Source organism: Nicotiana sylvestris, chromosome 6 (assembly GCF_000393655.2).
Source record: "Nicotiana sylvestris chromosome 6, ASM39365v2, whole genome shotgun sequence".
NCBI classification, from domain to species: domain Eukaryota; kingdom Viridiplantae; phylum Streptophyta; class Magnoliopsida; order Solanales; family Solanaceae; genus Nicotiana; species Nicotiana sylvestris.
In genome coordinates, this window is record NC_091062.1 from 136,527,190 (window position 1) to 136,548,249 (window position 21,060).

The window sequence follows — 21,060 nt, forward strand, 5'->3', positions numbered from 1 at the left end:
AAACTTCCGTCAAAACCAACATAGCCAGCTACCTCCTCTAATGTAGGAGTAAGCTCGAAGTCAGAGAAACGAAAAACATTGTGAACAGGGTCCCAGAAAGTTACTAATGTCGTAATCAGATCATCCCGAGGCTCAACTTTCATAATGTCCGTGAGATTTCCCAAATGCTTGACGACCCATTTTTGACCGTCTTCGCCCAAATCATACCACCACATTTGAAGCTGACATAGAAATTCCTCCGTACTTGTGGATGAGGGGCTTTGTGTGGTGCTCATTTTGTATCTGAAATTTAATTTTAATAAAGTCAAAATTTATTTTGGGAAAATTTATACTAAAAATTATTTTCGATTTTTTTTTTTTTTTATTAAATATTTTTATTTCAAAATTTAAAACTATTTTTTTTAAAACAACCCATTTTATTCCTTGCTTCTTACCATGATTTTATTTAAGCTGGTCAACAAGCATGTTCGAGGCAAATGAATGCACAAGTAGCAAGTAGGATGCATCATGATGGTCTTTTAATTTTGGGTTCACCTGTCCTAGACAGACCCAACCCCTGTGTTGAGTCTCCAAGGGCAAATGCATATGATGCAAATATTCGTTCCTACTAGGGATCCGGTACATGGCTGAGTTATTCTAAGTGTAAAACCTTAGGTTGATTGTTCTAAACCTGGCTTACCCAAACGGACAGTTTGAGCCGAAGCGGGGGCAACGTACCGGGAGCACGAAAGTCTGCCCGGCCTAGTTACTTGTCCCAACTCCGTCTTATTTGGTATGACTTTAACAGAAAGGTGGGTCACGCGCACGTGTACACCATAAATTCAGAAGACTCAGAAAGAAGGGGGTTTCGTAGCAGTTGTATATATTCACAATTCAAATAATATTAAAGCGGTAAAAAAAAACATTTAGCATATTAGCATATAAACAGTTGAAAATTATATAGTAAGTAAAGCCAATAAAAACAGATATTTTAAGCTCGAATTCTTTAAACCCTGAACCAATGGTTCTGGGTTACAATAACACAGTGGTAGTTGATCCCCAGCAGAGTCGCCAGAGCTGTCGCACCTCCTTTTTGCCGCGCCCGCGGGGCGCGTGGGGAGTTTTCTCCAATTAAAGGACAGTCGAAACGGGATTTGTTTATTTGTTTCAGAGTCGCCACCTGGGAATTTTGAGGCGTCCCAAGTCACCAATTATAATCCCTGAATCGAGGAGAATATGACTCTGTTTATTTTTCTGCGAACCAGAAATCCTGAGTAAGGAATTCTGTTAATCCGGAAGAAGGTGTTAGGCATTTCCGAATTCCGTGGTTCTAGCACGGTCGCTTAACTGTTTTTATTATTGGCTTAATCATCTTGATTTTATTAAATATATTGATGTTATCTGATTTTATTACCGCTTATACTTATCGTGATTAAGGACCTTCTTTGAATCGAATTACGCGTACGTATATTCGTGTTGTAAATTAAAAAGATGCGGAATTGTGTCACGCGCACGTGTACACAATTACTTTTGACAATATATTTATTAAGCACATTTTTTCGAAAATGCGTTGAATCAAGAATGATTATTTTTCTTAAATAATGAACCGTACATATTGGATTTTTATGAAATTGATTTAATGCTTTTAGAAAAATCCTTTTATTAAATAATCATTCGAAATTGCGCGTACGCATAATTCGAAATTTTGTTTTTAAAGTATAATCAGGGTACGCGAACGTATCCCTAATTGCGCAACATATTTGTAATGATATTATGGAATTTTCAAAAAAAATGTTTGTTATAGCACGAGAAACCTCGTTTTAAGATGTTCTTTAAATTTTTGGAAAATAATCCACAATTTATTAAATATCGACCATTGATTATAATTTCCGAATATAAATCATATTCATTCCAATTATTCAAATTCAAAAGACAGAATAAAAATATGATTAATACTAACTTTAAAACAAATGTGACATATATAAATATGCCAAAGAATAAATTGCATATGAAACCGAAAATAAATAATTCATAAAGGAAGGAAATATTTTCGAGAATTTTCATTGTTTACTTAATACAAATTCTATTTCTAATTATCAATGATGTAAAATGTGGCAATCTATGCTTGTACATCTCTTTTCATTCTCATACACTCACTTTTAATCTAATAGGCCTAATTACTTGGTCACTTTGTTTTATGAAAGTAGATAAGCATCGAATTTGTAGAAAGGGAATTATTATGGAAGTTAATTTAACAAAGTTACATTACATGCAACCCGACTATTTGGCGTAAGCATTCATAACGTTCTGTCATCATGACGAGCTATACCAACTTACTTTACTCATATTAAACCTGTCATCATACCATATAATAACTTATACCAATCTAAACAAAATCATACTCATTACAAAATATTCTACTAATGTAACTTCTTTATCTTTGCATTTAGCTAATAGTGTTAAGGGATGCAATCAATGGTCCATTTTTATGCCTTACTCCCTGTCTTGACAATTTATTAAACTAATGAGATAATGAACTAATATTATTACAAACCTTTATACAAACTTTTAAAATAAGACAAATAGCCCATAGCTATCAAATTGAATGTACTACTAATTAACTAACATGAAACAAAAAATGAAATTTAAATTGATGAACTTGGACAAATAAAAATAGACTTTCAGTTCAAGCTTTATCGACAAGTCATGTTGAATCTCTTTTCAACTTAAAATTTAAAAGACATATACCTGAAAATGGAGGTAGAAGAAGTAAGTTTCAGCAGTTACAGCAGTAACAAATTCAGTAGAATATACTGATAACACAGTAAATCTTATCAAGAATAGGATTCGAAGAGCCCAGATGCACAGTAAGATACTTTGAAAGACACTTCAGATTTTAACTGAACAGTGGAATCACACAAAATTGAACATATTCAACACAAGAACAATATTTCAGATTTCAGCCTTTCTTCAGTTACAAATTCAGTTTGTTTCTGATTTTCTGTTTCTGCTGCTGTATCTGTGTGTGAGTGTATATGTGAGTGTGCTATTTCTGTTTCCTTTCTTTAAAATCTCAGCCCTCAAAATCTCTTAAAGATTTTCTCTTAAAAATTCTCTATGCCTTTCTTTTTCTTTATTAAAATCTTCCCTCTGAAAATTTCTGCCCTTAGAAATTCTCTTCTGAAAATTCTGTTTTTCTTCAGAATTCTGTTTTTTTCTCTCTTAAAATTCTCTCTTTCTCACTCAAAAATTCTCTTCTCTTTAACTGTCTGTCCAGCTCCTGTATTTATACAGGGCTGGTCCTAGGCAATTTAAGTGCTTCTTGGACCCCCTTCTTCTTTTTTAAAAACAGAAAATCTCATTATGTAAAACCTTTTCCCTGATTTTCAGCAGCCCATTATCCCTTGTTCCCCATTAGTATTATTAACTAATAGCTACTAACATTACATTATAATATACTAGCACTAACACCCTGTTTTTTACTGTTTCATTCCCCTAAGTGCCCCTGAAATCCTAATGTTATTACTGAAAAATCAGAACCTTCAGCAAAACATATTCTAAAATCTGTACAAACTCAGTTATCTTTCTGATTTACAGCTAAATCAATCCTATTAACCTCCTAAACACAATTGTATTTGACCAACTTTTGTAAACTGGAATTCAAACTGGACATTACAACACTGAATTCAGAACTAACATCATAACAGCATATTTCTGAAATTATCAAAATCATTCAGACTGGACTTAACATTAAACCAAAATCAAACACACACAGGATCATTGTCAATACTGACAATGTCCTGAAACTTTAATGTTCAGACAATAACATATACAACATACATTTGAATTCACTGATTCACAGACAATCATGATTTAATTGACGAGCATTAATCAATTGACTATTTACAACATTTGTCAATAATTAGTCTAAAATAGAAGCAGACTGTTTTAGTCAACATTTTCAGAAAATAAAAAAAATCGTAATATAACTAATCGACGAACTTAATCGAGTCGATTACACACATTGTAAATAACCACAACCAACATAAACAATTCACATTCGGATTAAATAGACAGAAATGACAGAATTGATCAAAATAAATATGAAAAATTAACAAGCTATTAATACGGACAACAATACACGTAGAATACACAAAAATAAATAGAAAAATACCTCTGAACTTTAATTATATTCTGACTCGAACTCAACTTGGATTTCGGATTTTTTGTTTGAAATCAAACTGACCTTAGTCGAAGTATTTTCCACTGAAAATACTTCGACTAAGGTCGATTAAACCTCAATCTTCATCATAATCTGAACCGAATCCGGAAGTTTGGTATTTTTTAGGGTTCTTAAAAACTCGATTTGGGATTTAACCATTTCTGGTCAGATTCGAGAAGAACCAAAGATATTCTAGGCACGAGGGAGGCCAGGAGGGTAACTGGTGTGAGTTTGAAACAGATCTGGGTAAATTTTTGTTTGGTCCGAATCTTCAAAAGAAGATTCGAGAAGTTCCGAACGGATTCGAACCTAACAACCAACAGATCCATACTTAGGATGACTAGGGGAAGCCATGGTGTTAATTTGGGGCTGATTGGTTTAGATCAAGTTTTCAGGCCAACCTTCGATTTAAGATTCGAAGAGTTGTGGCCTGATTCGAAGGAAACTAAGGTTGGATTCGTGTAGGGGAGGTTCAGGAGGTCCTAGGGTGTTAAGTTGGTGACCGGCGGCGTTGATGCCGCCGGGTTTCAGGCGAAGGGGAATAGGGGCGGCTAGGGTTAGGGGTCTGTTTGGAACGATGATGAACAGGAGCGGAGAGGGGGGGTGTTCAGTTAGGGGCTGGGTAAGGTTTGGGATTTATATAGGGGTAGGGTGGATTAGTATCGTCCGTTGGATCAATTAGAATGGAGGGCTAGGATCTATTCACTTAACCAAACGATGTCGTTTGGTTTAAGTTGGGGGACGGGTTGAACCGGGTCAATGGATCGGGTAAGGGTCTTGGGTTCGGGTGATGAGATCTTGGCCGTTGGTTGGATTTAATCCAACGGCCCTTGATGAGAGATGACCAAACGACGTCGTTTGGTTCTGGCTTTGAATTGGACCGGACAGGGCTGTTTTGGATTGGGTTGTGAAAGGGATTCAATTGATTTGGGCCTGGATTTTAATCCAGGTCCAAATCTTATAACTTGTATGCATTTTTTATTTTATTTTTATCATTATTTTCTAATTTTATTATTAATTAACAAAAAGCTTAATCAAAAATTATAAAAACAAAATTACCATTACAAAGATATTAATTACCTTTTTAACAACTATTAACACATAGACAACATTAATCACACAGTGGAACATTAAAAATAGAACAAAATGCATATTTTTATGATTTTATTTAAATTATCTCTTAAATGCATAATTAAATCCTATATGCATGCAATATGTATTTTATTTTATTTTTATTTTATTATGACAAATATAAACATTTACGGACATAATACAAATATTTAACACCACGCAAATTCACAAATTACACAGTAAAAGAAATTTATTTTGATTTATTTTGGAGCAATTTTTCGTAATGCAAAAATCACGTGCTCACACTTGGTATGCAATTTTTGTTATAGACATTATGGGTATGTCGGGGCCCTGTTCCGGCTATGTTGCAACACTTATGTTCTTTTAGAGGCTCATAGACAGGTGTCGGCTCATGTATAGTTTGGTATGCCTTGTCGGCTAGTTTTTGTTGTATAGTCTTTCATAGTAGCGTGGTAGCTCATACCTTATACGTAGTTTCTTGATTGTCTGGTCATCCCCTGCTATGTATGTTTATGCCGTCATATTTTATTGCTGGTTGTCCATGATCTAAGGTCTACCATTTATATTGATCTCGTCAGCCTTAAAAGATAATAATGAAGGTTAGATGAAATGTACGTTGGTGCTCGGCAAGTGTGGTCGGGTGCTAGTCATGGCCCTTCAGTTTGGGTCGTGACATAAAGGCAGCTCCAAAAAATTGAAAAGTAGTAAATGCTACCCCACTGGTCTCCAGAATACCCGCTGTACGAAGAATCCTCTGACACTTGTCCAAGAAACCCTGGGCATCTTCGCCCTCTGTACCACTGAAAGTCGGAGGCTGAAGTCTACCAAACCTCTCCAATCGACGTTGCTCGTCGTCAGGCATAACTGGTACCACATACTCCTGAGCTGGTGCAACCGACTGGGTTGGAGGTGCCCCCGGTGTCTGAAGTCCCTGCACAACCTGCTTAGGTGTGCGAGCAACGTGAATCTGAGTACCTCTCCCGGCCTGAGAAGTAGCTGCGGCCATAGTAACTGAGACTGCCTAAGCCAATCCAGTGCACACTGATAGAATCTGAGCTAGAGCCTCCTGAAGGCCTGGAATCACAATAGGCACAGTCGGTGCCTAAGCTGGTGCTGCTGCAGCGTCCACAACCGGGACCTGATCCTGAATTGGGGCGATTGGTGGATCTGCAGATGTTGCCCTGGCTGCTGTGCGGGCTACACTCCTACCCCTACCACGACCTCGACCGCGTCCTCGTCCTCTAGTGGCCCAAATGGTGGTACTGGTGGTCGTCCATCCTAACCGGTAGCACGTGTCCTCACCATCTGTGAGAGAATAGAATAACATAAGTTTAGTACTAGAATCAACAGGTTCGCACGACAGGAATTCAAGAATGTAAAGTTTTTCCTAAAGGTTTTGCAACCTCCCGAGGATAAATACAGACGTCTCCGTACCGATCCGCGAGACTCTACTAAATTGGCTCTCACGACTCCTAATCCCCCGGTCGTGATGGCACCTACCACAGTACTAGGCAAGCCAACCCAACAAGTAACCACAATAAATTCTTTTTATAAAATCATTTTCTAGAACTGATTAAGTCTCAAATTCTCATAAGAAATATATAATTCAACTGAAATGTAACAATACGAAATATACCAACACAGCCCAACAATCCGGTGTCACAAGTCAAGGGCCTCTAAATACATCCCAAACTGACTGAATAATACATCATAAGTCTAAAATAGCAGAAAACTAAGATAAGAAGGAGGAAAGCAGGGTTGCGAACGCCGTGCAGCTACCTTGCAGTCTCCGGTAAGCTCTGAGAGTACTGGGAACCCTCACTCTGCTGCTCGGGCACCTGGATTTGCACACAAGGTGCAGGGAGTAACGTGAGTACGCCAACTCAGTAAGTAACTAAAGTAAATAAGGTCTGAGTGCAGTGACGAGCAGTTTAAAATCATATAAGAGTGTTCAACAAAATATCAAGTCAAATTCAACAGTTTAATAGCCAGTTACTTCGTAAAAACTTCAGTTTCAATTGATATACCTGAAATCATTTATTCAATATCTTTCAATAGAGGCTCAGTATAAAAGAAGAGTGAAAACAGCAAAAATGTTATAAACGGGCCCCTTGGGCAAGGTATCACTCACAGTATAGCCTCTCGGGCAAGCTTCTCAGTCACTCGTGACTCAGCTCTCGTCACATCTTACTCACACTCAGCACTCCAGGTCAATAATATCTCATAATAACCGCTGTGGCGTGCACCCCGATCTATAGTTTATAGTTGACTACACTCACTGGGGGTGTACAGACTCCGGAGGGGCTCATACAACCCAAGCGTCATATCGTTGCGGCGCGCAACCCGATCAAATATATATCGCTGCGGCGTGCAGCCCGATCCATATGTATATCGCTGCGGCGTGCAGCCATATATATATATATATAATTTCGCTGCGGCGTGCAACCCGATCCATAATAGATATATAATCCTCACCACTAGGTCCTAAACCTCTCTTAGTCATTAACCTCACGGCTACTCGGACGTACCAATAAAATCAGGGAACTCAGAGCAAACAGTTTCATATATAGAAATGGAGTGATAAAACCGGTTTTAAACAAATAACAGGTAAAACATGACTGAGGATATGCTTTCAAATCAAACAGGGTGAGGAAAATAGTAAAATCACCCCTAAGGGTCTAAACAGGTCACAAGGCCCCAAACATGCCATACAACCCAAAATATAGTATCAATCTCTAAAATACGGAGTATCATAAGATTTCAAATCAAATACGCGGCTTAATAGTCGCTACGGGATGGACCAAGTCACAATCCCTACCGATGCACGCTCACACGCTCGTCACCTAGCATGTGCGTCACCTCATTTATCAAAACAATATGAAATACCGGGGTTTCATACCCTCAGGTCCAGATTTACAATGGTTACTTACCTCAAATCGGATGAATTACTACTCCACAATGCCCTTACCTCTCGATTTGGTCTCAACTTATTTGAATATTCAGTGTCAATGTCTCACATTACAAAATTGGCACACTTATTTCCTTATTGATAATAATTATTAATTAGATTTAAATAGCATTTTACACTTTGATTAGCAAATCGTGCTACCACTTATACCTGGTCTGCCTGCCTGCCTGCGTTTATGTTTAGCATAGCTTTAATTGAAATTTTATATTTGTATAAAAAATTATTTATTTCACATAAATAATTTATTTAGAATCAAGTAAGTTTCTTTTTAAATATTTAAAACTTGTACACTCAAATCTAGCTCGACTCTGCTCATGTGACTAACTATATCTAAACCATTTGGCAAAATTTTATGGGCAAAATCTGATAATTTTTTTCTATTTTTCCTTTTCGGTCTCTGCCTTGCAATCATCTAAAAAAAACATATTCATATTCACCTTTATATAATAATTAAAAAAAACTCTCCACCACAAAATCAAACTCCCTCGAAACACCCATTTTGATATAAATCACCTGCTAGATAATTTCGCATAGTTCAAAAAAAAATTGACGTATCTTCTTGTTATAAAGCAACTAATTAGTTTCGTTAATAAAAAAGTTAAATATAGCTAATTTTTTTAACGGCTAAGGACGTGCTTAAATTAAAACTATTAACTAGTGACATATTAGAGCTTTCGGTATAGTTTAAGAATATATTTGGCTATTTTTTTCACTATAATTCCAAGTTATTGCTACAAATTGGAAAGAAACCCATAAACCCCTAAAACCCCCAGTTTGCACACAAAAAAGGAGAAAGAAGCTCTCTAAATTATCAAAGAAGAAGCCATTGGAGCATGTACTTTTATTATCAAAATTCAAGGTCGTTAATTTCAGCCCCTTTTCATATGCTTGCAGCATTTATGAATTATCATATCTTTGTTGTGATTATATTTTTTCCAATTTTACCGGTTTTTTCTATTGTTCTTTTTTAGTACAAAATTTGACTCTTGTTATGCTGTAGAGGGAGTTTATCAGGATTCACAGTTTTGGTCCGGTAAATACAACGATGTCTTCGAGTTTTCAAGCTTCTATACTGGTGGCTGCCCCATCTTACCCCAATTCTGTCGCTTGGTCAGAGGAGAATTTGGTGGCAGTGGCTTCCGGTCATATCGTTGCCATATTGGTAAAATTTTCATATTGACAATTGATCCACTTGTATCTTTCTTGTAATAATATTGTAAAAGCTTTTATCTTTTAATATGCACAAGGGTGTGGCCTAATGAATTGGGAGGAGTACCATGAGATCTTAGGTTTAAATCCCACATGAGGCAAAAAAACACTAGGTAATTTCTTCCCGTCTGCCTAAGCCTTGGTGGGCAGAGTTACTCGATACCTGTATTGGTGGGAGGTAGCAGGTACTCGGTGGAATAATCGAGGTGCGCGCAAGCTGGCCCGTCACCACCATCATAAAAACAAAGTTTGTATATTTGGATATTTAACAAGCTTTCAATTTAGTTATAATTGATTAGATATTAAATCAGCATGTGTGCTAGTTAAATAAATATTCTCTTTCTTTCAGAATCCAGCTAAACCATTTGGATCACGAGGTCTTATTACGATCCCTCATAGCAAACCTTTTCCTATTGGGTTGATTGATAGAAAAGGTAATGTGATGTGTCTTTTACAGTTAATTTCTGGTTCACCAATGAGATTCTTGTTAGTACCTATGTTGAGCGGACTTTCCAAAATGCTGCTACCCCCGTGTCGGATCCTCCAAAAATATACTACTTTTGGAGGATCCGATATGCACCCGAAGACATTTTCCAAGAGTCCGGGGAACATAGGTTAGTACAAGCTGATGTTATTTGTAGAGAACCATATTTTTGTATAGGTTCTTTGCTGTACTATCACTTGGGTATCCGGAATTTTCCTGCATCAATAAGATTATTGCCTTATTAAAAAAAATGCCGTGAATTATTTGGACAACTTATTAATGGTTTGTATATATGGTCCAAATAATTTCTACTTGGAATTTTCACAGATTTACTCTCGGGTTGTATGTTACATATTGCATTATCTCGGGACTCCTCTCCTCAAGAAAAACAATATCGAGAAAATCGGCCATGTGTCCGATCAATATCCTGGTCACCTATTGGATTTGCTCCAAATTCTGGGTATGATCAATGAAGCATATCACTTTAATGACCTTTGGCCTTTCTCAACAGTATATGATATGAAATAACAATGTTTCTGCTTGATGTAGTTGTTTGCTTGCAGTCTGCACTACTGAAGGACATGTAAGGCTTTACCGGATGCCATTTCGTGAGTTTTCAGCAGAATGGGTAGAGGTATGAATCAAACATGGATACGGAATAGTATATTCATAGCTTCTTGGTTCTCTACTTGTTTTTGTTTGTTGGAGTGCCTCAAATCTGTAGATAAGAAAGCTGTTTCTGTCTAAGATTGCAATGTACGATGAATCAACTCCGTTGACCTAAAAGGAAAGAACCACAGTTGACGATTTGGAAGAGAAAATAATTCGAGTTCAGGTGCAGAAAGGCTTCGCTGGATCATGAGTGAATAGAAAATGTTCAATAGGGGACTACTAGATTGATGCCAGAAAGAACTATAAAGATCTTTGTTTCTCTGTGATCTAATTTTTGCTGTTTGTGCACCATTTTATGGCTTTTCAAACTTAAAGCACCAAACCCGATTGAAGATGCAAGAGAGACGAATCTAACATACGGAATGGGAGTCTCTTTTCAAGTATTGGTGCAAAGCTTTAATCTGCCTTCCATCGAATGTAAAAAACCTTAGAGTTGCCTAACCTGTAATTCATCTTTGCATGAATGAAGAATGTGCTACGTCCTTACGGATCAAAGACTTTAATATCAAGAAAATACTTCTGAAACATAATAATTTACTACCTCTATAAATGCCCAACAGCTTTCAATACATCTTCTGCTGTAGTTCATGGCTTTGATTTTAGATCCTGTATTCCTGGTCGATTCTCATTCCAAATATTTTTTCACTTTGTTGTGAATATCACTCTCCAAATCGCATTTAACATTTTTCAGTAGAATCCTTAGTGACCAAGTAACAATTTCCTGGGGCTTTCTCATGTTTCTTCATAATGATCTTCTGTCTTTTATCCTTCTAGTTGTTGCCCATTGATCTGGTTATCAAACTTCAACAGGTCATGGATATATCAAAGGAGCTGTATAGTTATCTCACAACTACCAATTTCCAAGCAGCAAGCTTTAGAGCATCAGAAGCTTCTGATGTAAGTTAAATTCATTGCTTACTCCGTTATGTGAATTTTATGCTTTTTACATGATACATTGCTTCTTCTCTGGATATTAAGTTGTATTTGATTTTACTCGATTTCTATTCTGATAGCCTAGTCAAGCTTGCTTTGATGAGGGATATGCTGATGATCTGCCAATCTCTGTCATGAGAAAGGAACTTAAGCGTCGGAGACTGAATGCATTAACTGTACTTGCTGATCTCTTTGGTTCCTCCAATTACTTTCATTATGCATGAATATCGTACTGTCATATACTGTAAACTTAGACTGCAAGGAATGTAAACAGAGATAGAAGGGAAAAGAAGTCAACAAATAAGAACTATGTTTGCCAAATAATTATTTAGTTACTTAGATGACGAAATGTGCAAACTCTTTTTGTGATGCTATTACTTTTTTGTTAGGTGATGGAGGTCAAAGCTTGCAGTCAGAAAGGGAAAAATACTTTTAATGCTCCTCGCTCAAAAGCAAAGTCTTCTAAGATAGTAGTTGAAGATGGCAGTCAATCGCTAATAACTGCAGAGGAATATGCCTCTCGCAGTGCAATGATGTCTTCACTTATTGTTGCATGGTCGCCCTGTCTACCACAGACATTTGGGTGTGGTATATCTACTACTACTGGCTTGACCAGTGACTGTTCTGTACTTGCGGTTGGAGGGAAGTCCGGCATACTATCATTGTGGAGAATTCATAAACCAGACGAGTACTCTATCATGAACAAACCCGACTTGAACGAACCATTGCTTGTTGGACTTCTCAATGCACATGATACTTGGATCACAACAATCAGTTGGGGATTGTTCATTTCTGATGCTTCAGATCCTCTGCTTTTATTGGCTACTGGATGTTCCGATGGGAGGTGCGTAGCTATGTTGATATTATTCAATTTTTACCTTGTAACTGCTTTCGGTTTTAGATCTCATTGGGTGTATGGGTAAGCAAAGAATGGCATGAAAGTACCAAGATATAAGCAAATATTGGCATGAAATGACAGAGATGATTGTCAGATATTGAGCAAGTTTTGTAGAATTTTATACACGGGAATAGTGATATGAGAGTTAATATCTAGCTCCGAAGCTCTGGACAAATCAAGTACATGGGAGCAGATATGTGCACTCCCTGATGACTTTACTGTAAGAAGTAAAATGATTTAGTTACTGGTTCATATTAGTCCAGTGGTCAAAGGTTTCCAGGTCCTTATACTGCTAACCAATTACTGAACTAAAGTCAAAAATCAACTATGACTCAACTCCAAAATAGGTGGGGTCGATAAGAGATGCAAGACAAGGACTTGCTCAGGGGTAACCCATCTAGTACTACTCATGCACAAACATGTTTAGCTATGGGATCCGGTACATAGCTGATATGGTTGCTTCTCACGTCTTTTATCAAGGAAAAATGGTCGCATACTCACAATAATTAGATTACTTTTACGTTGGTTGTCAATCTTATGCAACCCTCCTCTTTATCCTAACTTGTGATCGGCTATGCTTCCCATAGATTGAGTTAATAATTGACTTGAGTGAAAAATAAGTAAATTATCAACCGTAGATTCTTGAGGCTGGTTTCACATCTTTGAGTTTCTACCCAATGAAATTTAAGGTCATGATTAGACCTATCGTATTTTCACGTGGTGGAGTTAACACTAGGCTGGAGGTTTGGAGACAGACCCTAGAGTCTAAAGAATTCAAGTTGAGCAGGACTAAGATTGGAGTACTTGGAGTGCAAGTTCAGTGACGTAACTCATGAGGCAGATGTTGATGGGAGGATTGATACGTAAGTCATCCCTGAGAGAGATAGTTTTAAATATCTCGGGTCAATAATTTAAGGAGATTGGGAGATTGACGATGATGTCACACATCGTATTGGAGTAGGGTGGATGAAATAGAGGCTCGCATCCGGTGTTTCTGTGTGATAAGAAGACGCCACCACGACTTAAAGGTAAGTTTTATAGAGTAGTTGTTAAACCTGTTATGTTGTATTAGGCAGAGTGTTGGCCAATTAAGAACTCTCATGCTCAGAAGATGAAAGTAGCGAAAATAAGAATACTAAGATGGTTGTGTGGGCATACTAGGAAGGATAAAATTAGGAACGAAGATATTCAGGGTAAGGTAAAAGTGACCCTCGTGGTTGACAAGATAAGGGAAGCAATGCTAAGATGGTTCGGGCATGTGAAGAGGAGATGCGCAGATGCCGCAGTGAGCAAGTGCGGGAGGTTGGCAATTGTGGGACTAAAGAGAGGTAGGGGAAGGCCGAAGAAGTATTGAGGAGAAGTGATTAGTGGCACATTTTCAGCTTATCGAGGACATGACCCTAGATAGAAGAATTTGGAGGTCGAGGATTAGGATATAAAATTAATAGGTAGTCGAATTTAGGACACTGTACCTACTCAACCATGTCAGTATTATTATTTTCATTCTCGTATTATCTTATTCTTCGATTTTTATTACTACCTGTTGTTTCCCTTACTCCGGTTACTTTATTGCTTTGTTATTTTGCTTTTGTTACTGTTCTTGTTTTCATTAGTCTCAATATGGCCTCTTCACTATTGTTTATCTTTTTCAAAACTGCTGAGAATTGCTTTTCTTGAACCGATGGTCTATCGGAAACATCCTCTCTACCTCAACAAGATAGGGGTAAGGTCTGCGTATGCAGTACCCTCCTCCGACCCTACCCCGTGGGAATACACTGGGTATATTTGTTGTTTTTGTATTTTCACTCCTAAGAACTGCTCAGTTTCCATGATAAAGTCTTGATGAATTGAACAGCGAAACTTCAGCCATTATTTGCCACAATTGCAAACAGTAAAAAGTCTAATTCTAGTTACAGCTGCATGCTTTATGCCACTGATTCAAGTGATTAATATCACAACCATATGTGATGATGTGAACAAGAAAACAATTGAGTGCTATACATTGACCAAAATGCATAACATGGTAAATGATGAATCACTTGAAATTAAAGAATGATTATACTGTCTGGGTTTGTGTTCACTTCATATTTGATATTGGACACTTTGCTATATTTCGAGCTATTCTTGAAGATTGATACCTGATGTCAGTATCCAGCGTGTTCTCACAAAAGTGTTAGAAAGTGTTGCGCTAATGTCTGGAAAGTAACAAGTTGGAAAGGACAATCATATTGACTTATCTTTAAAAAGAAGAGGAAGAAAGGCGCGTTGGTGCTTCCTTAGTAATTTTTTTGTAAGGTAATTAATTTAATCAATGATTGGAAAATCTCCCGTATATGGGCAGTATAGCAAAAGTAGACAATCTACAACATAGTGATTCTCTACAATGATACCAATCTTCTATACAAACTAGAACATCATGGGTACAGCAAGAAGAATTTAGGAATAAGAGGCTATTCCTCAAATATACAGTCATTCTCTATCCCTTGAAAAGCTCTTCTATTTATCTCCCCCTGCAGGACCCACATGAGTGCATACAGCATAACAGCATAACATCCACGCTCTTCGACTTATCTTCCTTCTTCTAAACTAAATGTCCAGCTAGAGAGTCTCCTTCAATGTGCCTAGCATCAACTATGGCAGCTCGAACATTTCAAAATCTCACACAAGTGAGCTGCCACTTGACAATGCAGGAGGTGGTCCACATCTTCCCTCGAACATTTCCACATATGCACCTGAAGCACCAGCTAACATATAATCATCCTTTTTCTCAAAAGGTGCTTCAGTAGTAATTGACTTATCGTAGGAAAGAAGAGGAAGAAGGTGCTTAATCATAAAGAATGTGTTATCATCATTGGGGGTGTACGCTAGAAGAACCCTCAGTGAAATGAACCAGAGTCTATTCTGGATTAACACAAGATGTTCTGAATATGAACTCCCATGAAAGAGGAATAGAATACTTCTGATATTTTTGAACTGGCAATCCTCAAATGTACTCTCCTTTGCCTTTAAATTACTACAATCCTGGCATATATTATTACCTCAAGATTATAACTTAATGATTAAGAGAAGGGATGTTCCTTTTTTGCTTTTTACTACAATTGGGACTCCTTTGCCTGGGAATTTAACGCAATATTCATAGCAAAAAAGCAGCAATGGGAACAGTATACTTCAACACGAACACCCCCCCCCCCAAAAAAAAGCACTACAGGAAAATCCAAAATAATTTAGAGCACTTAGCTTCTAGATGATGAAATGATTTTCTTTTATAATTGCCAATGACAATGAGGACAGAATAAAGTAATCAAATGGTAAAGTCAGAGGGGAAAACAGTTGAATGACAGCATTAAATAAGAAATATGTGCTAGTGACCATCCTCTTAGTAAAGCTAAAGAACGTTATTAGTTTTTAACGTTTAATTGCCAAGGAAGAAATGAAGTAATCAATTGTTTAAGCAAGAGGCCTAGAATGGTCATATCAAAGTTTTCAGGAAGAGATATGCGTTAGTGCCGTTCTATATTATAATGCTAAACAGCCGTGTTAATTGTGGGCCTTAAATTACAGGAAGAAATGTAGTTTTTTTTTTTGATAAGGTAAGATTTGTAGTAATTAAATGGTAACAGAACAGTAAAATGGAAGCTTTCAAGAATAGAAGTTTTGGATAACATCCTGAATCAAACTGATGCAAAACAACCTTACAGAAGATGCCTATACATGTTGATGTTGGCGTCAAATTAATGCAATGGCCTGCATTACATTGCACGAGTTAATAGCTTCAAAGATTTATTCTTCTTTATTTTACATTTTGTAGTGTGAAGATCTGGCAGGCGTGTTGCAGAAGACTAGTAGAATCATCAGAACTTAGTGATTCACCCTTTTCTCTATTGAAGGAGGTCTCCTTTTAACGTAGAGATCTTTCTTTTGTTATTCTTCTTTTACTTTTTTGTCTCATTATCTGTTTCTTGTTGTCTCTTAAACAGGTAAAAGCCGCCGACTTTGCAATGGCCTCTGTGGTTTCCTTCAATGTGTCTGCGCAATCACCTAATAAAATGCTCTTAGCCATTGGCAACGGATCTGGATCAATTGAAGTGTGGAGTTGTGACATTCTTGTTCATAGATTTGAGAAAGCTGGCTCCTGTGATGCTCATAATCATGTAGTAAGTTTTTGTTGATACTCAAATCTTTACCTCTTTATCATCTGGAGACATTTAACTTGTCTTAATGTGTTCTAGGTTACAGGTTTAGCTTGGGCTTTTGGTGGACGTTGCCTATACAGCTGCAGCCAGGTAAGCTACTTTGTTATTTGGTGTTTCGCTTCAGACTATATTATGTCTGTTTTGTGATTCTTTTCAAAGACATTTAAACCGCAACGTTTCCGTTCTTTGAGTAGTGTTATCACTGAATGGAGAGCAGTCTTCGGATGTCTCTCTCACTATGATGGCTGTAAAAGTAATGTAGCATAAAAGGATTTTCCCAAATTCCGTCCCCAAATCCCTAAGTGAGATTCTACATGGAAGTTCTTGCATTTTGAGCATATTTTAATGGTAGATAAACTTTCTTCCTGAATAATTGCAGGACAACTCAACCCGCTGTTGGATTTTACATGAAAATTCCCTGTATGAAGTACCTATCCCTTCCAATACTCCTGGTGTGAAAGGCTCTGGCGATGTACGCACATGTATCTTGGTTTCATGCATCTCTATCACATGCTGTTTCCTTTAAATTGAAAAATTCTTTTCAGGTGCCGGATGCATTTAGTTCTTGCTTTGGTCTAGCCGTATCTCCGGGAAATCTGGTGATGGCTGTGGTAATGGATCATCCCTTCAGTCTTTGATACAAGTGTGGTTTCTCTGCATATTAATTCACAATTTGCAATGTACATAGTAAACATCTCATCTCCTGGTTCTGCGAAAAACTTTGAAGTGCAAAGAAATGCACTAGTACTCTAATACCACCAACAAGACCAAGCATTATGCATTTCATGGTTTGGAAGTATTGAATCTCTAATTTAGCGTTCATTCGCAAATTACTCTCCTTTTTCTAGTTTTCTTCCTCTGTCATCCTAAGCCCTAAGATGTTTAACCTTTAATTTCCTTCCAAAAGTTAAGAGACGATCCTTCTTTAAATGATGCATTCTTCTTTCTCATATATGAAAGATATCAAAAGGTAGAGACGGATCCTCTGTATTTGAAATGATAGATTTTGAGCTTTCTCTCCTGCCTGCGCAGGATAACTTGACAGCTTTATCCCGCTAATATTTGCATTTCAGCTGTGTATTAGTCTAGTGAAATCACACTGAAATATTTTACAGGCAACTCCCCCATAAAAGCTTCAGATAGATAATTTTTGCCAGCACCTTAGGTGTTACCATCATGGACTTTGTTTTTAGAACAGAATGCAACTAAGTTTATTGCTAAGCCTTGATCTACGCAGTTTTTAGCAGTAAAGTCCAACTGGAAACTTCCTTCTGAAACTATCAAACGCCTTTTATGAAATCTACTTTAATGCACTGCTAGATTTTGCTCTTTCGTAAAAGCTCCTTGCATTAGAAACAGACCATCATGTAAAGATCTTTCCTTATTAAGTGGCAATTATTGAATTGAGATGTTCCTTCTTTTATGTTCTGTTTTAATACTACCAACAAAAATTACACACACTGTGCAGGTAAGAGCTTTTGCTACTGAGCAACTAAATCAAATGTATGAGGCAAGGTATTTAATTTCCCCTTTTAGGCTGTTTACTATTTGTAGATGCCAACTTTCACCAGGATCTAGGTATATATTTCACAGGCCACAGATTTATCATCGACTAATAAAAGCTTGTCCTTACTCTTGATAATACTTTTTACAAAAGAAGGTTTTGGCAGATTCTTTTTGCAACTCCTAGTATATTTTTCTTTAGTTTTCTATTCATTTTCCTCGTTCATTTCCTCATCTTTTGTGAGGGAAAAATAGGTTTGAGTAAAAGCTATACCAATATATTTCTCAATGAGTTTTCCTACACAGGTTTTCTTCACCTGCTACACGAAACTACTGCTTTCCAGTACACATAGATCTATCTTGCAATTGAAAGTATACACAAATCTATCTACCTGAACAAAGGAAGGATGTCTATACTTGGTTGAATATTGATTTGTTGTCTTCTGTAAACATAGGACTTACATCCTTTATGGATTCGTAGGACCAGAAATAATCTGATAACTGCCCCATCTAATCTATTTTGGAAAAAGAGATGATAAACTAGCGGCAATGCTTTAGAAACTAACATCACTTTGCTCAAAACCTCCAGGGCCCTGAAAGCTGCAGTAGAATTTCTTTGGATTGGAGGACAGCAACTGGACATTTCCTCTACTGTTTATCCAGATTTTGATGTTAAAGTTTTCCCAGATTTTCCTGAGAAAGAGCTAATTAGCTGGGAGAATAATATACTATGGTCATTAAATCAGCATGAATCTTTGGATAAACCACTGGTTGTTTGGGATGTTGTAGCAGCACTCTTGGCCTTTAAGCAGTCTATTTCGATATTTGTGAAACATATCATAATTAAATGGTTAAAATCTTCTGTTGGATCTCAGTTTGGAGTTTCTGCAAACTTGTCTGATGCAATTAAATGTCTCTCGGAGTTCTCCTCACGAAAGTTGCAACTCCTCAACATCATCAGCAAGCTGGTAGTCTTGAAAAAGGTGGAGACAGATAAAGTTGAGGAGCAGTCACAGTTTTTAGAGGGCTTCAACGATGCTGAAGATGAAAGATTGGACTGGACACAGCTTCATTCGAATAGTGAGATGGAACTGAGAGATAGGCTGGTTGGCTATAGCTTTACTGTCTTTCTTGATGACGCCTCTGGTTCTGATGGAAAGGGTACTAAATCTAGTTACTGGGTCCCTGTTGGAACAGCACAGATGGAGCAGTGGGTTGCAATTCGCGGTGAAGATGTAAAGGATCAACTGAAACTTCTGGGAGAAGAAGTACGAACCGTTGATAAGAGGTAGTCCTCGCACATGCCTGCCTGACTTCTCTTACACATGATCTACGCCATTTGCATTGTCTTCATATTTTCACGTTCTGATGTTAACATTTTTTAACTATTAGCTACGTCTAATCTAATTATTTTTTAGTGTGGAATAGAATAACATTTTGTATTCTAAAATTGGTGCTCATTTTCTCTAGTTCTTAACCAGATACAAGCATTGATTGGTTTGAAGGAATGGATAAGAAATATGCATTTTTATCTTACTCATTGTTTGCATTCCATCTTAACCAGTTGATCAAGGGTTTGACATCACATTGCCAGCATAAAAAAAACACATTGATGCAACCAAAACCTCTTTGTTGTTAATGATGAAACTTTGAATTTCATGTTTGTGTTAGTAATTGTTTCTTTAGACTGATTGTTTATTCTGTAGCTATTGTCGATTAGCATTCAAGTTGGTTGTGACAAATGTGTAATATGTTGATGTGGATATTGCTGATTCTGACTCACTCTGTCTCTTATTTTTGCAGTCAAATTCCCTCCATATATGAATATGTAGAGGAGGAGGAATGTAGTTTCTGCTCAGCATCAGTTCCATTTGACTCTCCAGATTTCGCCGTCTGCAAGGGGGTGAAGTGCGATACCGGAAATGGTCCGAGCCATAACTTATTCCGATGTTCTGTTTCTATGCATATCTGCCCAATTGTTCCTGTATGGCATTGCATGTGCTGTCAGAGATGGGCTTCAACATTAGCCCCTGCATCCTTTTTCAAAATGCCGGGATATCCTTCAGATTTCAAGTCTTTCAGTAAGTCTACCACTGATGATGAACATCCAAAACCTTGGTGTCCCTTTTGTGGGATTCCTTTAAAGAGATTACTGCCGGACTTTCTACTCTCACCATCCTTTGTATAGGCTGACAATGAAATTTGAGTAAATAGGGAGACAAAGTACTACCATGTTGTAGTGTTAGTCGAGTTCATCAAAAACAGTTATTATCTTGGTCGAAAGTAAGTGATGTAGAGTGAACCACTACTTTGAAATAAATGCTTAAAGTATGGTTTGGTCTTCAGTAGTCTAAGCATCATGTTGTGTCCCAATCTAAATGTTGTGAAATTGCATGCAATTCTGTTGGATAATGTTATGAGATCATGAATAGCTTTTCCTAGAAATGCAATTTAGTTCAAATTTTAACAAGTTAAATAAAATATTGTAATGTCCTCAAGTATATTATTTAACCATCTAAGTTACTTGGTTATACTGTTGGGGCTGAAAATTATTGATTAAATTCTGGTTTTGAAGCTCTTTTTTGTGGTGAAAATTTGAGGCTTTTGGGTGGTGGAGCTGCTGGTGGAAGAAGAACGAAGGGGAAGACAGGTTATGTGGCATTTTTAACTGAGGGGTCCCAATGCTCTGATGGGCATACGTTAGGACGGGGGCCAAATTTGTTTACTATCTTAATGGTGGGGTTAAATTTGGATGGAACGTATAACGATGATAGATGTGAACTATTCATCATAGTATAGGGATAATTTTGGCCCTTTTCCCCAAACAAAATTTGAAGATTTGCAAACTACATGATCGTATTTATAAGTCCTATTTGTCTTGCTTTAAATAGCTACTTGGCCAATGCA

General features: G+C 37.2%; 1 protein-coding gene across 5 annotated transcripts; it reads left to right on the forward strand.

Annotated features, from left to right (window-relative positions):
• The first annotated feature begins 8,955 nt into the window (after nt 1-8,955).
• LOC104220818 (uncharacterized) lies at nt 8,956-20,507 on the forward strand. 5 transcript variants are annotated; one of them, XM_009771771.2, is made up of 17 exons: nt 8,959-9,120; nt 9,276-9,423; nt 9,509-9,717; nt 9,820-9,904; nt 10,282-10,414; nt 10,504-10,588; nt 11,437-11,523; nt 11,640-11,735; nt 11,949-12,403; nt 16,266-16,347; nt 16,435-16,611; nt 16,687-16,740; nt 17,030-17,122; nt 17,196-17,261; nt 18,119-18,165; nt 18,743-19,441; nt 19,957-20,507. In XM_009771771.2, exons 5-17 carry the CDS (start codon nt 10,299-10,301, stop codon nt 20,339-20,341), a joined length of 2,442 nt encoding a protein of 813 aa, XP_009770073.1. In that variant the 5' UTR covers nt 8,959-9,120; nt 9,276-9,423; nt 9,509-9,717; nt 9,820-9,904; nt 10,282-10,298; the 3' UTR covers nt 20,342-20,507. The 5 variants fall into 5 exon arrangements, with proteins under 5 accessions (XP_070003650.1, XP_009770071.1, XP_009770069.1 ...); XM_009771769.2 differs by lacking the exon at nt 9,509-9,717 and having other exon boundaries at nt 8,958-9,120; nt 9,262-9,423; XM_009771767.2 differs by lacking the exon at nt 9,509-9,717 and having other exon boundaries at nt 8,958-9,120.
• Nucleotides 20,508-21,060: the final 553 nt, after the last annotated feature.

What these genes read in the sequence shown, in the direction of transcription:
- LOC104220818 (XM_009771767.2), top strand. Translation starts at nt 9,095, where the DNA reads ATGTACTTTTATTATCAAAATTCAAG. An exon ending in GCCTATACAGCTGCAGCCAG is followed by an intron (nt 16,741 to 17,029) that starts GTAAGCTACTTT and finishes GAATAATTGCAG; the next exon opens with GACAACTCAACCCGCTGTTG. An exon ending in AATCAAATGTATGAGGCAAG is followed by an intron (nt 18,166 to 18,742) that starts GTATTTAATTTC and finishes CAAAACCTCCAG; the next exon opens with GGCCCTGAAAGCTGCAGTAG.